Below are 16,534 nucleotides of genomic sequence, written 5' to 3' on the forward strand. Positions count from 1 at the left end.
TTCAGTAAACTTACTTTATACAAATCAGACTGGCTCCTAGGCTGTGGGTTGAAGCCTGTGTTAAGATGAATAATTTTATTTTCCTTGTCAGTGTTTAGATTTAACCTTTTATAATTGTGTTCCAGTTTTAGAATTAAATACTGCATTGACTAAGCTCAATGCCATTATTTTCTTGTTGTCACTGGTAAAGATGACTTCCTTTGACCTTGGATCCTGATAGCTACATTGGCCATGAGTGCACTGTGGACAGCAGGCTGTTGTAGATCTTCCACAATCTTGCCTCAGCTTCGCTAGTATAATGGGAATAGGCATGACTTACAACTAAAATAGTTTTTAGTTATATGGTATTCTAAAGCTCTTTCTCGCTTTAAAAAACAATAGGGTAGTAAGAAATCAATGTCCTTCTAATCCTGGTTTAGTTATATGAACAATTCATATATTTCTATTCTATATTTTGGGAATATGTCCTAAATAATATTCATATCCTAGGTAATAATCACTCTATATTAAATGAATAGTATATTTGCATTCTCAATTGCTGCAGTCAGATAGCCCTTTTAATATGCAAATATAGTTTAGGAACTCACAGTCTACATTTTTATCCCTCTAATTTCCCATCTATTCATTACATCCATGTTAAGCTTTTAATCTTGAAATTCTCTATAACGTTTAATGTTCCCAGCTGTACAATTTTAACTGTATCTTATGTTACAACTCTGTTACAGAGAAAAACCACAAAATCGAATCCTCTGTCAGGTGTGGTTAAAACAAAGCCTTTGTACTATACAACAGTGATATTCCATAGGGTGTTCTATATAGTATAATAACAGTCTAGATTATCATCAAATGCTTCAGTAATGTCAAATGGTTTTTAATCTTAGTTATTGTTATTATTCTCAAAAGCAAACCACTTAGGGTAGGAAATCATTTAGTTTCAGGTTACTTATCTGAAACTGGGAATTCTTTCTTTCTTTTTTTTTTTTATTTAGAAAAATGAAACAAAACAATTAAAGAATGCTTATCCAGTTTTAGCCTTCTTGCTAAAGTATAACAGTTTTAGCATTCTTGAACATAAAAAGAACCATGAATTTGAATGATTCTTATAGCTGGAATAGAGAGCAGCATCTTGTTAGTAGCCTTCTTATGGGGGATTCTGTGATGTCTACCTCAAGCTTTTATGTGAAGTGTCAGGCAGTGATGTTTAATGTCAGGAAATACCTGATTTAAAGTTTACTATTAATAAAATCTTTAATATAAAAGGTTCTTTAATTAAACGAAAATACAGTGTCACCTCATTTGTCTTCTGTTATAATGATATTAACATTTATTCTGGTTGATTTAGAACACTATTGTAATAAAATATTTATGAGTTGACAGATGGCTGAGTAGGTGTAAAAAGATTGCTACTTTAGTATGGCCATATGTATTTTTATCCTTAGTACCTGGGCACAAACAAGCCTGTGCATTGTGACCCTACCATACAAACTCAGTACTGAGTTGGCAAAGACCAAGGACCTGGAATTTGATGTTCAGAAAACATCAAGGGAATTGAAGGTCAGAGAAATGCTGTCTCAAAACGTAAGGTGGAACATGTTTGAGGAAGACATGCAGTACACCTTTTGACCTCTGCATGTATGTGGACCTGTGTACATGAACCCACATATATGTGTACACACATATGAACCAACACACACACACACACACACACACACACACACTCACACACTCACACACGGACACACACCAAGAACTATACACAATTTTATTAGGTTTCTTGCATAACTTTAGAAACCAAAACACATGTGTGTGGCATTTTACTCTGTACATTTGAAATTCAGGCCAGATTTGGGAAATTGTATATATTCATAATGATTAAAATGCAAAATCATTGTGGTATAAAATGAAATAATAAAAAGTCTGAGTCAGATACAAGGAAATTTGCTATTAACTTTATAGTTGCTAAAAAGCTGTAAGAGAGATTACATCTTGAGCTGATTTGACAAAGTAACATAGGAAAATGTACACACCCAATCTCTCTCTGAGATACAGGCAGACAGACAGACAGACAGACAGATAGACAGACAGAGGCACACACACAGACCCACAGAGAGACACCACAGACACACACACACACACACACACACACACACACACACACACACACACACACACACACACACACCCAGTTCCCTGTCTATGCCATAATCTATCAGGAGAAAAAGATGTGCTCAAGAGACATTGTCTGACTTTGAATTCAAGGCTAAGGGAAATATTTTGTTCCTTAATGTTGTATTGTGTGTGTGTGTGTGTGTGTGTGTGTGTGTGTGTGTGTGTGTGTGTATGTTCTCCAACCTTTTGACAGTGTGGTGTGTTTCCAAAAGTTGCAAATTAAGATTCAGTGTTTAAAGCAGCCTATGATTTTATGGACAATGTGATGACCTCTGTGTGATGGTCACTGTGTGATGGACACTGTGTGATTGACACTGTGATGACAAATGTGTGATTGTCATTGCGTGATGGGCACTGTGAAGATCATTGCGTAATGATCACTGTGTGAAGTTCACTGTGTGATGGACACTGTGTGATGGACACTGTCTGATGGACACTATGAGATTATACCTGTTTTGGACACTGAGTGATGGTCACTGTGTGATAGTCACTGTGTGATGGACACTGTGTGATGGCCCATCATAGTTCATTCATAGCTATCATTCTCATCCGTGTGACGTAGTAGATATGTTACTTTCTCTCATGCTTCTTTTTCTAAAGCAACTATTGTCACCTCTGATACCTTTTAGTGACAACATTATCTTCATTGAGAAAACCCAGTTCTCAGTGACTAAAATGAACTGTAGAATATTTGTTATTTTAGTCAATAACAGAATTCAAATTCAACCATGTTAGGCTGATTCAGTGGTGTAGGGTATGCAGAACTGGGGATTTAGAGATCGGGCAATACATTTCTACATAAATTAATGTTTACTCAACATCCTATTTAAGAACTTGGTAGCAACATTGTTAAATTCAGAAGATAGTAAAGAAATCTTTGTTGAAAAATCCCCTTATTACCATTCTTTACGTTATCCCCCACTCTTAATGTTTAATGAGTTCATACTTGACCCCTTTCACAAGATGAACTCACTTTCTATTTTTATTGTTTGTGATTTAAAAAGACAAAAGTTATTTGAATGATATTTAGAAATAATTGTATATTTAATTTTAAGAACAGTGATTGTTTCTAGATTCTTTTTTTTTCTTTAGAGTTAGATTTTTGTCTTGTACAATTTTCTTTTTGGCCTGAACCATTTCATAATCTCTTGTAGGGTAATCTTGAGTAGATGAATTATTTCTGTCACTCTAGTGTTTTTGTCTTATCTGATTACTACAGAGGAATAGGTCATTTATAACTATATTCTTTACAAAAAGAACAATATTGCCCTTTTTCTTAAAGTGCCCACATCAGCAACATTTTAGTTTCCTACAGCAGTGCCTGCAGGCTTAAAATCCTGTGCATCCTAACAGAATGTATTGCTTGTATCTTCTCTTACAGCTTGCTATTTTTGTATAATGAATTATAATAATTTCAAAATATTTTATTTTAGGTGCTGTATTTCTTTGCAGTGTACAAGGACTAGCTGTTAACATTGACCCAATATTGTATACTTGGGTCATCTATCAACCACAGAAACGAACAAGTAGACATACGCAACAGGTGAGTGGCTCTGTAAGTTATATTAACACATCCAGCCTTTCCTTGTTTGGCATGAGCTCCATGCTGCCACTGGTAATGAAGCTAGGACTAGATGTTGCAGTGGTCAGTGACTCACATTACAAGATGCTATTGTTACTGACTCTATCGTGGAGTTAGATGATGCTGTTAATTCCGACTCTGTCGTGAACTTAGATGATGCTGTTCCTTTCACTGGGGTTGGATGATACTGTCCTTACTGATTTTCTTTTCTTATTCATATGGTAGAATTTCTTTATGCCCCTGTATGCCTTTCAAAGAAGACCTGTAATTTTATGTATAAGAAACTGCAGTTCAATACAGTTTGTCTGTTGAAGTAACTTTCTACATACTTACTTGCTTGTAAGGCAGAAAGAGGTAATTTGATAGGTAGTACAAAAATGTTTCTGACATGTATTCATTTAAAACATGTAAATTACAAATGAAGAGTAGAATAGGCCATTGTAGTTTCTAGAATCATTACATGAAATATTCAATGTAATAATGGCAAACTATGCTATTGTTCTCATTTTAAATGAAGGTTTCTGAGGATTTTACCTATGCTAACAGTGCTTGTAAATAGCACAATTTAGTCCTTTGAGGGTCATATTTATGCTATATTGTATTGTATTTATTCATTAAAATTATAATTTTGCAATATTCTATTTGAGATATTTTTATTGTTCTATGATAAGTTAGTGCTTCTTAGTAGGAGAAAAATGCATCCTATAATTATCAAAGATTAAAATATAATCTGTGTAACCCATGGAGCATTTTTGTTCTTATTTTGGTGCTAGGGATTGAATCCATGGCCTCATGCTATGCACAGTTCTACTACATTCACAGCTGCATTTAGAGGTTTTTCAATTCCTTTATCTTAATTTCATTTGTATACCCCTTGCTCCTGTTTTACTCTTCATTTTAACACATAGTATAGAATATGGTACTGCTTGCTAGAAACCAAGCTTATAAAACTGTTATTACTATAAACATCCCTCTCTCTAAAATATTTTATTTGAGGCTAACAGAGACTACTTAGAGGCCAGTTTCAGTGATGGCTGTGTGTCCATATGACGTGAAAACAAGAAGGATACTTCTCCTAAGCAGATGGCAAGTGTGAAGGAGGAGTGTTCTAAGGGGAGCAGCACAGGAGCCAGGCAGACTGGGGAGGCTTGTGTCCTCATGAGTATCTGCTCAAAGACAAAGAAGTAAGAACCATGGCAGAGAGTATTCTGGGCCGAAGTAACCTGTCTAGACACAAGCAACAATTAGAATCCAGTCCCTAAAAAGATTTTGTCTAGAATCCTCAGTACTTTGTTCATTGAGACTTCATCCTAAAGGATAATGAGAAACTGTTGTGAACACTTGCTGCAGTGAGTGTTAGCGAGGGTGTCAGATGGACTTCCTAAAGTGTTGTTACCTGTATCAGAGTACACTTAAGTTTAATCTGCAAAGGGATGATTTTCTTTGTTGTTGGGTGGTCTTATTACTGTGATTTCTGTAAGTTATATGTAATTTCATCATTTTTTTCTGGAATTTAGTTTTGCTTTCTTATTTTTAGAAACACTCATTTTAATCTTTAATGTACTTATAATTACCCGTCTGCCTGATTATTTTCTCAGGTATATGAATGATGAGCAGATATTGTTAGGTTTATTAGACTACTGATTCTTGGTACAAAGCTGGCCTAGAACTCAATTCTGATGCCTTATTGTCCCTACTGCTGGAATTATAGCCATGTAGCTCTATGCTAAGCATTTAAAGTATTAAATATTTGTTAAATGTAATTAACATAATATTAAATATATTCTTATAATTAGATACACAAAGAAATATATTTTTACACTTTCAGGGTTTTTTCTCTTTCTTAGGATAGCTTTCCATTTATCTTCCTTTTTCTCTTTGCATGATTTGTGAAAATTTGTAGTTGTTGCAAGAATTCACACTGTCTGACACTGCAGCCTGCTGCATCTACCCATTTGTCTGAAACACAAGGCTCACCATAGCTCTCACCCTTGTTTTCCCCAGCTGTACTTCCTTCTCAGTTGTGGCTAAAGCTCAATATTTGATGATGCTTTTCCATGAAGTTCAGCATTGATCTTTGATCCTACAGCAAAATACTTTTTTTTTTTTTTTTTTGCCAAAACTCTGACAGGCTTGTATTGGACATCCCTGGCAGTAACATCAGACTTCATTTCACTGAATAAAGAAGAAACAGCTGCTTCATTGTCCAGCTCTGCACTTCTGTGCTCAGTAGAGAATCATAATGCTTTCCAGCTTTCTCTAAGTTTCAGTGGTGTTCTGTGCTTTGTAAATATGCCCTGATTATCACTTCATCAGACAAAGTAGAATTCTCAAAATATCTTAAAAAATTTGGTTGTGCAAATGAATAATCAATAGTTATCTCCTTACCCTCAGTAACTTGGGAATTTTAGATTTGATTTTTCTCATTACAGTCTATGTTAACCTAGCTTTTTAGGCTTGAACAGAGAATTCTCAGCCTTCACCTGAAAACTCTATAGACGGATTTCTAGAAATAAATAATTTATAAGCTTTAATTGTTATTGCATTACAATTGTTATATTCTTTACTTTTGTTAACCTCTTATGAAAATATAAATTAATCTTTATTGTATGAATTATATTTATAGGAAAAAAGTAGTTCCATTGTCTCTCAGTACCCTTGAGTGATTGTTGGTTCCAGGAACCAAATTGTGTTGGTGATTGGGTTCCTATCCACCCAACCTGTTCACAGCCTGCCATACACTTGATATCAACACAATGTTTAATGCCCAGTGGTGTGCAAATTCTGGGTAGAGTTGTTCCACTTTATAGTGTAGGGAATAGGGACATGAGAAAAGAGCACTGTAAGTTTAATATAGTGGCATTCTGCACTAAGTATGCTTGAGCCATACTTGGCTGACTTCACAGATTGGGAACTCACATAGGCAAGGCTGGTTCTGTATGCTGTGAAGGAAATCCTCTATACTATTGTATCATATTCTCTGAGTATAAATGGGGATTACATACATATGAGAGAAAGGAGGCGAAGGAAAGAGGTGGTGTGATGTACAACACAGCTTAGACCCCAACTTACAAAATATTCTCTGTAGAGATATCAACTTTGACCTTTTTTTATTAGATATTTTCTTTTCTTTATTTACTTTGCAAATGTTATCCCCTTTCCTAGTTTCCCCTCCAAAATCCTATATCCCTTCCTCCCCAACCCTTGCTCACTAACCCACCCTATCTAGCTTCCCTATCCTGGCATTCACCTACACTGGGGCATCAAGCCTTCTCAGTACCGTGCCTCTTCTCCCATTGATGTCCAACAAGGCCATTCTCTGGTACACATGCAGCTGGAGCCATGGGACTCTCCATGTGTACTCTTTGGTTCGTGGTTTAGTTCCTGGAAACTCTAGGGGTACTGGTCGGTTCATATTTTTGTTCCTCCTATGGGGCTGCAAACCCTTCAGCTCCTTGGGTCCTTTCTCTGGCTCCTCCATTCGAAACCTTGTGCTCAGTCCAGTGGTTGGCTGAGAGCATCCACCTCTGTATTTGTCAGGTACTGGCAGAGCCTCTCAGGGGCAGCTAAAAGCTATCCTGTCAATCAGCACTTGCTTGTATCCACAATAGTGTTTGGGTTTGGTTATTGAATATAGGAAGAATTCCCAGGTGGAGCAGTCTCTGGATTGTCCTTCCTTCAGTCTCTGCTCCATAGTTTGTCTCTGTCACTCCTCCCATGGGTATTTTGTTCCCCCTTCTAAGAAGGACCAAAGTATCTATACTTTGGTCTTCCTTCTTCTTAAGCTTCATTTGGTCTGTGAATTGTATCTTGGGTATTCCGAGCTTCTGGGCTAATATCCACTTATCAGTGAGTGCATACCATGTTTGTTCTTTTGTGATTGAATATCCCTCCATTTGCCTAAGAATTTCATGAGTTCATCATTTTTAATAGCTAAGTAGTATTCCGTTGTATAAATGTACCACATTTTCTGTACACATTCCTCTGTTGAGGGACATAGGGGTACTTTCCAGCTTTTGGCTATTATAAATAAGGCTTCTATGAACATAGTGGAGTATGTGTCCTTATTACATGTTAGAGCATCTTCTGGGTATATACCTAGGAGTGATATAGCTGGGTAATACTATGTCCAATTTTCTGAGGAACTGCCAAACTGGTTTCCAGAGGTGTTGTACCAGCTTGCAATCCCACCAGCAGTAGAGGTGTTCCTCTTTCTCCACATTCTTTCCAGCATCTGCTGTCACCTGAGTTTTTGATTTTAGCCATTCTAACTGGTGTGCGGTTGCCAGTTCTGCAGGCCAGTAGGATATACTGAAGAAGGCAGAGGTAGGAAGATCTGGAGTTGGAGCCTGGAATTCAGCTTTGACCTTTATTGCTTCATGAAGATAGTAATTTCCTTTCCATTTTGTTTTCTTTTAGCAGCCAGTGGTAGCTGTACCTCTTGTCACTTCAGTTAACAGAAGAAAAGAAGATGAACTGTCCATTGGAAGTGCCCCTTTGGGAAAGCAGCAGTCATATCAGGCCTCAGAATATGCCAGCAGCCCAATCAAAACAAAAACAGTGACAGGTATGTGTCAAGAACAGATGTATCAGTTCTCTGAGGATTAGTTTACCTTATTAGTGTCCTTGTTTTTATCAGAATATAATATGAGTTATTGAGGGGGGAAATAATGAAAACATAATTCACCCTCATATTGCTATATTTTATAATGATTAGTCAATATGTATATAATATAAAAATAAATAATACATTGATTATTTTCCAATTCAAATTACTGGTGCATGCGTGGTATTGTTTTTGCCTTAGGGGAAATTTTCTGTCTTTAGTTCTTCCTGGCTTTAGAACCCTCATATGTTGTGTAAGGATGCTTGAATATTTGTATTTGGTAAACGCAATAGGCATAAGGTGCTCTTTGTGAATCATGCATCTTCTCTCAGATGCCCACCACTTTTGCCTCTCTTGGGAAATTAACAATATTGTTCCTTTTCTTGAGAATGCACATTTTTTAACTTAAAATTTGGTTTAAAAAATTTAATTTAAAGTGTTTGCTTTTTTTCCTTTCATTGAAAATAGATTTTCCTCACATAATATATACTTACTACTGTTTCCTCCATCTATACTTCCTGCCTGGATCCACTTCCATTCTAGCTTTCATTAGAAAATAAACAGTTCTTTAAGAACTAATATATCAAAATAAAATAGAAAAGATAAAGACTAGCACAGTTGGACAAAACAAAGACAAGGAAAAGATCCTAAGAGAAGGCACAGGAAACAGAGACCTATTTGTTTGCACATTTAGGAATCCCTTAAAGACACTAAACACTAAAAACCACTCAGCCTTAATAATATATATGTGGAGGGTTTGGTGAAGACCTGTGCAGGCCCTGGTCATGCTTCCTTAGTTGCTGTGAGTTCATGTGAGCTTTGATCATGCTGCTTTAGAGAACTCTGTTCTCCTGGTGTCCTCCGTCCTCTCTGTCTCTTACACTCTTTCCACTGCCTCTTCCGTAGGGTTCACTGAGCCCTGAGGGGACGCATTTGATGAGGTATTCCATTTAGGGCTAAGTATTCCAAGGTGTCTATAATTGTTTGTATAATGTCTGGCTGTGTATCTCTATATTTTTCCCCATCTCCTGCAGGAGGAAGCTTCTCTGATGATGGCAGAGTAAGGCACTGATCTGTATCTGAATGTAGCAAAATGTCATTAGGAGTCATTCTCTTGTTATGTTTTTGTTGTTGTTGTTAGGAGTCTCTTTTTTTGCTATGGTGTTACTATTATTATTATTATCATTATTATTATTATTATTATTATTATTATTATTATTATTATTACTACTACTACTACTATCATTATTATCAGAACAGTAGTAATTGTTCTTTTTTTTTTCTTAGGTCCCTGGGCTATCTAGTCTTTGGTTCTTGAGCACCCTAGCAATGTTATGTATGGGTTCCATTTAGTGGAGTGGGCGTTAGGTCAAATCAGATATTTATGATTTCTTTGAATTTATACATACATATAATATGGCTATCAATGTTATATAATATACTAATGCATTTGGAAAGTTATTTATAATTTACAGCCCTTGCATATATCTGCAATTTTTTGCTTATTTTCGTTTCTTTGTTTCTTGCCTAAGTCCCTGTTTGCTTCGGCTTTTCATTTCAACCAGAAGCTGCCAGTGTATACTTCTGCTCTCATATAAGCAATGTTAGAAGCAGTGTGCAGGGCGTGCTGAATGGCTGGGAGCATATTGAGAGCCCAGCAGCACAGGATTTCTTTCTTTCTTTCTTTCTTTCTTTCTTTCTTTCTTTCTTTCTTTCTTTAAGATTTGTTTATTATTATATGTAATAGACACACCAGGAAAGGGTATCAGATCTCATTATGGATGGTTGTGAGCCACCATGTGGTTACTGGGATTTGAACTCAGGACCTCTGGAAGAGCAGTCAGTGCTTTTAACTACTGAGCCATCTCACCAGCCCTGCATAGGATTTCTTACTCTTCAGGAAAATCTAGATTCTCCAAGTCTAGGAATCCCTCCCTAATCGTATGATGTGTTTGGCTAGCGTGTAGAAAGTGGTGAAATATCTGCAATGAACACAAAATCTTTGAAAACATAATGCTGCACCATTTTATCTTCAGAGTGTGTATGTGTGTGTGTGTATTATGATGTCAAAGATAAAAACAGGCAGAAACTATGGCAAGGAGAGAAATCAATCAGTAAGAGCACAGTGAGAAACAAATTGGAAGAGCTAGAAGCCATATCAAATAATTGTATTTTGAAGCAAATTTTATAACCACATTGATATTTTTATAGATTGAGGAACACATTGATGAAAAAAATACACACTAAAAGCAATGGTCTAACTGTAGAGCTGAAAAATACGATCTCCAAGATGAACAGTTCAGAGGAACTAGCAGCAGCCATACATAGCACTTTGAAAAAACATGGCTGTTTTAACTCTTATGTATGACTCTCAGCATGGAGGAGAGGAGACAGGAGGGAGGGAAGGAGGGAGGGGAGGAGAGAGTTGAAATTTACCAAGAATGAGAATTAAAGTATATTGAGAGATCACAGGTTGAAATGGGATGTAGGATATATTAAACAGAGTCATGGACTTAATATGTAGAAAAAAAAATCTTCCATTGAGATAGGGACAAAAAGAATATATATCATCAGTTTAGCTTTCATTCAGTCTAGAAACACTTGCGTAGTTTACATACTTACTGGTTCTCTTGAACTATTTCAGAGGATGTGAGAATAATTTTATCAAGGTATAAGTTCTTTGCTGTTTGCATACATGGATTCTTGCCTTCTATGAAGACAGAATATGGCATCATCTCTTCTGTTTTTCTTTTTTCATTAGTTTCACATGTTTATTCCAAGGTCTACAGTTTTATTAAATAAGAGGAACTCATTCTAATCACAGGCAATATGTATTTTTAGGACAATTTTATATGTGGAGATTGCCAGTTTCTGTAATGTTTCAATGGCATTAACATTTTCTAATACCTAATTTTAATAAGTCGATTAAAAGCAAAATGAGTAACACCACCCCAGTCAGTATATAGCTACAACAATTTCTCTTAAAGTGTTCAGGCCATCCTTTAATTTGGTTAAGCTTGAATTTGCACAGATATATTTCTAATTATAGCATGGAATTAGTAGGAATTTGCACAGATATATTTCTAATTATAGTATAGAATTAATAGGAAGCATAAAAATTACATTTTGTGGGTTTATGTATTTTAAAATTACTTGTTTTTATCATGCAGTTTAGCTTAAAATTTCATTCATTTGTAATTAATTAGATATTTAATTTCAATGGAAAATATTAAAGAACTAAAGGTAGATGTTAAAGTGTAATGTACCGAATCAAATGTGGCTCAAAAGTGTTTTTCTCTCTTAGAGTAGAAAAAGATTATGCTATAAGAATTTTCTCCTTTGGGTTAGACTCTCCCTCCCTGCTATAGGTCATATTGACAATCCAAAGTTCCCTTTCACCCGGAGAACCTGGGAATTGGTTAGGCTTCCTTAGAGAGCATGGTGACCATAAAGCAGCTGCATTGGAAACATGAGGAGACAGTGCCCCATAGACATATTTGCCACGAAGTGGAACATCCAGTGCCAGGAATGGATTAAATCTAATAGACTTGTTGGCCAAAGTTGTTTTAAGAAGCTCATAGAGTAATAGTTCTCTGTATGACTTTTTAGTGCTACATTAATAACATGAAAGTAAAATACTTCATTATTTTTAAATTTTCAAAAAATATTTTGTTTTAAGAACGTCAAGATTTTATTGTTAATTCACTTTATTTTAATAATTAGTTTTAAAGATACCACCTCTCTAAGAAATTTAGATTCAAGATGGGAAATATTGAACTCAGGCTACTTTTTTCAGTTAAACTGACTACATTTTGGAAAGTTGTGCTGACACCAGGCTAAGGAATTACCATCTTGCAAACACAAAATGAATATTGTAGTTTAATGGCAAAGGGCTGCCTTCTTTCCTTTTAAAGCTAGATTTATCTTTAGGGCTTGTGTTTGGGTATGGTTCTTTTCTATGGCTCCTTTTTAAGGCTTTATTTTATTTTTTAATGATGTATATATTTGTGTGAGGTTGGGACAGTATGTACACACAGATGTAGGTGCCTGCAGATCTCAGAGTTTGTGCTACAGGCTACCCATTGTGGTTGTGAGAACAGGACCTGCTGTTAACCACTGATCTGTCCCTCTACCACACAGGAATCCTTTAAAAGTGTGTGTACATTCTGTGACAATGTAATTAAAAACAGTTAATAAAATTGTAAACCTGCTTAGTCACGAATTAGTGAAATATAATAAACTACAATTATCTGAGAACAAATGAAGAATTGAAGGGTGCTTGGCATTTCCTTCTTGTTGTTGAATGTTCATTCTTCTTTCAGTTAATTTCAGTCAGTTGTTAGGGACAGGGTCTCTGCTTTCCTTAGGCAGTTTGCTCTGGTGATCTGTCTCTTCCACTAGAGTCTGCAGTTACAAGAGGGATATAATGGCCACTGAACATTTACATGGGTTCTGGGGATTCACACTCTGGTTCTCTTGCCTTATTTATTTTTTATTCATGTGTCTATGGAAAGGGTAGCACTTTGACAGCATGCACATTTTGTCCTCTCCTGCTGTGTGTATATTCCAGCATGTGGAACTCAAGTCTTCAGGCTTGATGGCAAATGCTTTTATCTACTCACCTATTTCACTAAAATACATTTTTTTTAAAGTTTGTTTAATGCTACTTCCTTTTATTTACATTTATATATTTATTCTTAACTGGGGGATGGTGATGTTACCAAGTACATTAACCCTGAAGCCATGTTCAGAACCTTGTGACTTAACACCTTTTTATCTGTAACTTTCTGACATAGAGAAGCTCCAGTTTCAGTTTACTTAATAAAGTACCAACAAACTGCACGTCTTTTTCACATACAGGTAAAGTATACATAGATACTTAATAATTTGCTCAGTATTGCTTATAGCTTTTGCATTTTATATACCTGTTTTAAAGAAAACCTCTACTTTTTAATGTTAGTGTCTAGATTTTTGTAGTTATTCAGCAGCTAGTTTTGGGGCTAATTAAAAAGATCTAATGAATAAGTCTACTGTTCATTGTTCATCAAGTTGTTCATTGTTTGTACAGATGTCCATCAAAGAACAATATAAGCAATACAGTTCCTTATAAGCCAGGACCTAAAAGCTCAGGAAACCTATCAAGGAAAGCTGGTGTGTGCCCATTGGAGCTAGTCACTTATGAGGAAAGAAGGCTAGGAGATAAGCCCAAGGATGGGCAAGCATCGGGAGATCTCGTGAGTGTGTGCCCATTGGAACTCAACTCCCCCTACTCTGTATTGTATTACTCTTAGCTGACATGATTGTACACTTAAAAGAGCTGCATAGAACTAGAGCTGGAAGAAGAACTAGAACTGACCACAGCCATGCTAACTACTCCTTCCCTATCTTAGGATGTCACTCTTCTTCTGCTGAGGTCCTTTTGCTGTACTCCAGTAGGAATTCTAAACAGGTGTGGAGAAGTTGGTAAACCCTGAGCTCTTGAGATGTCAAGGCTGAACTGAAGACCCACAGGTTTATTATGTTCTAAGACCCGAGAGCTACATATCCCTTCAGTCTTTAGAACCCAGAGTTAATCTTTCTAGTGCTCATTTGGGACATACTGCTATGGGTTTTTAGCACCAATGCCCTGGTATATGGAAGCCGTTGCAGTTTCTGGATTGTAGTCCCAGTAAACAGTTGAAGGAAACAAGCAGTAGATAGGGTCTTCTAGTGTTACAGCTCTCAAACAGATCTTAAATCCTCAGTCCCATAGCAGACTTATAGATACAACATTACAGTGATTTAACAGTATTCTAACAATACTGAACTTTCACTTCAATACTCCAGGGAAAGGTGTGTCCTCCAAGGATGCTACACTTCTAGAATATTCTACAGCTATTCTCTGAAACTAGAAGCAAAGAAGATAAAGAATCTGGTAGGTTCAAAGACACCTGAACCTACCAGATTGGATCCTAATCCCATGGATCCAAGTTAATCTGAGTGGAGAATTGGCTGCTGAAGAAAGTATCAGAGGTCTGGAAGAAAGTTGATAATACCTCTAGATTTGTGGGCTCAAGCAGAATGAGGAAGAGAGTGACTAGTGGATGTGGCAGTGGGAGGTTTGGGAGCCATATTAAATAGGAGCCCATAGGGGAGCTAGTTCCTTATGACGAAAGAAGACTAGGAGATAAGCCCAAGGATGTGCAGGCATCTGGAGATCTGTGCAGACTGGATAATGAATGGCTAGGGTGGAGAAAGCACATTTATAGCAGATTGTCTGTTAGTTGATATGTCGTTGCTTTACTGAGGAGTACATGTTTTGAAATTAGAAAGACTAATCACAAGAGAAAGAAACTATAACTAAAAGGGTTGTTTATTGATTCCCATAACCAACATGGTCAGACAGGCAAAACCAGATCTTTTCTTTAGCATGACTTAGAACCAGACACTTTGCACTGTCAGGACTTTCTCTTCATATTGCCTTATCTTTCTTTTAGTGATACAGGTTTCTTGGCTGTAGCAGTGTATATTTCTATGATAGCCTTAAGCTCACATTCCTTATACTTTGTCATTAAAGTAAAATAGATCTTGTTCAGTGTCATTGAAAGTATACACGAGGAGAAATTTGCCTGACCTGTATCATTTGGCCTTTCTTCCATCCTTGCTATGTATTAGGAGGATAGTTGTTAATGGTGGCCCAGTGTTGCCATAGCCATGTTTCTAAGTAGCATGATACATAATTCTATACAATGAAAGGATAGCATAAACATGGCCCAGTAATATATATTTTTGAGCTATTACCGTTTGTTTTTACTAATGCTTCATTTAACAATTAGGCATAACACAGTTACAGATGAGCATATAACATATACTGGAATCACACATTCTGTTCTGAGAAGAATTGAATAATGTGGGTATTATATACATGGCTATGGGGATTGGAGTTTATAATCTACAATAGGTATGCTACACTTAAGTCAGATTGGAGACTTAAGCAAGTGCCCTATAGCAGAGCCACACCTCCCATCCAAGTGCCCTACAACAATGTCTTCAGCCCATGGTTTTGTGTGTGTGTGTGTGTGTTTGTTTGTTTTTTTTTTTTTTGTTCATTTGTTTGTTTTCCTGAGAAGGGGTTCTTGCTATGTAGCTCATCTTGGCCTGGGACTTGTGATCTTCCAATCTTCTCCATAGTCTTCCTAGTGCTGGAACACAGGCTTTGAAACTCTTACTATTTTGACTTTTAGCCTACAGTTTATTCAACCAAGGGAAAGGAATTAGGATGTATGTTTGTTGTGTATAATTTTAAATTGCTCAGCTCTGGTTTGTATAATTTATTTTTCAGCTTTATCTGTTAAATTGTAAATTTTCTCCCAGAAATCCATTAACTTGAGCTATTATAAAAATGATTTGATCTATAATGTCACTTAGCTATGAAGTGCTTTGAGAACACTTTGTGGTGTTAATATAAGTACATTGCAAGTGTCTCAAATATGGAATTCTTGGAGAACGTTACTCTAGTTTTTATATGAATTGGCAAGAACTCAGCAAAAATTCAAAATTTTTAATGCAGTCTTCTCACTCCCTTTTAGCAGTCAGAATGAGATTATAGTTTCCAGATGAAATTCCGAATGTCACATAGTGATGACATATATTTTCCTGGTTGGCTCAGCATGAGATGCAATTTTGCATGCCATGTCACGCTGACTAGCAGAATCCAAAAGCCATTATTTCCCAAGGGTCTTTCCAGAGTAATAGCATCGGATGTCGTTTGTTTTATGATGAAAAGTCTGAAGCACTATAAGCAGTTTGTTACAAGTTTCTTAAAGCTGGAAATTCTATCTAGCCATTAGACATTAAAAGCAATTGTAAAGGTCACTTTCTCCTTCATTCATTTAAATGTATTAAATGACTTGGGTGTATTCCCAAGTGAAGTCACCAAAAATAAACATTGTAAAATGCAGATAGGACATAAGTAATATATGGGGTATAATCAGTATGTAAAGGGTAGATATTGTATGTTTTGACACTAAACCCAATTCATCTCAAACTAACACACATTCCCTGATTTACATTGAATATCAAATAGTAGTAACTTACTAATAATATGGTATACACCTGTTTTAAGAGTATCTTTTGCATTAGTCGTATACTGTCAGAGTCTCTCAGGAGACAGCTATCTCAGGCTGTTGGCATCCACA

General features: G+C 36.2%; 1 protein-coding gene across 4 annotated transcripts in view; it reads left to right on the top strand.

The window, feature by feature from the left end:
* The window catches only part of Vps13b (vacuolar protein sorting 13 homolog B), a 564,858-nt gene that overhangs the window by 208,181 nt on the left and 340,143 nt on the right, over positions 1–16,534 (top strand). For 3 of the 4 annotated variants that reach the window (XM_031359340.1, XM_031359341.1, XM_031359344.1), the window contains exons 20-21: positions 3,603–3,712; positions 8,171–8,318. In XM_031359340.1, coding sequence (XP_031215200.1) covers positions 3,603–3,712; positions 8,171–8,318 — 258 coding nt within the window. The remainder of the gene's footprint in view (positions 1–3,602; positions 3,713–8,170; positions 8,319–16,534) is intronic. The other variant, XM_031359343.1, reaches the window with a different exon arrangement.

The sequence above is a fragment of the Mastomys coucha genome, unplaced genomic scaffold (genome assembly GCF_008632895.1).
Source record: "Mastomys coucha isolate ucsf_1 unplaced genomic scaffold, UCSF_Mcou_1 pScaffold7, whole genome shotgun sequence".
Lineage (NCBI taxonomy): Eukaryota > Metazoa > Chordata > Mammalia > Rodentia > Muridae > Mastomys > Mastomys coucha.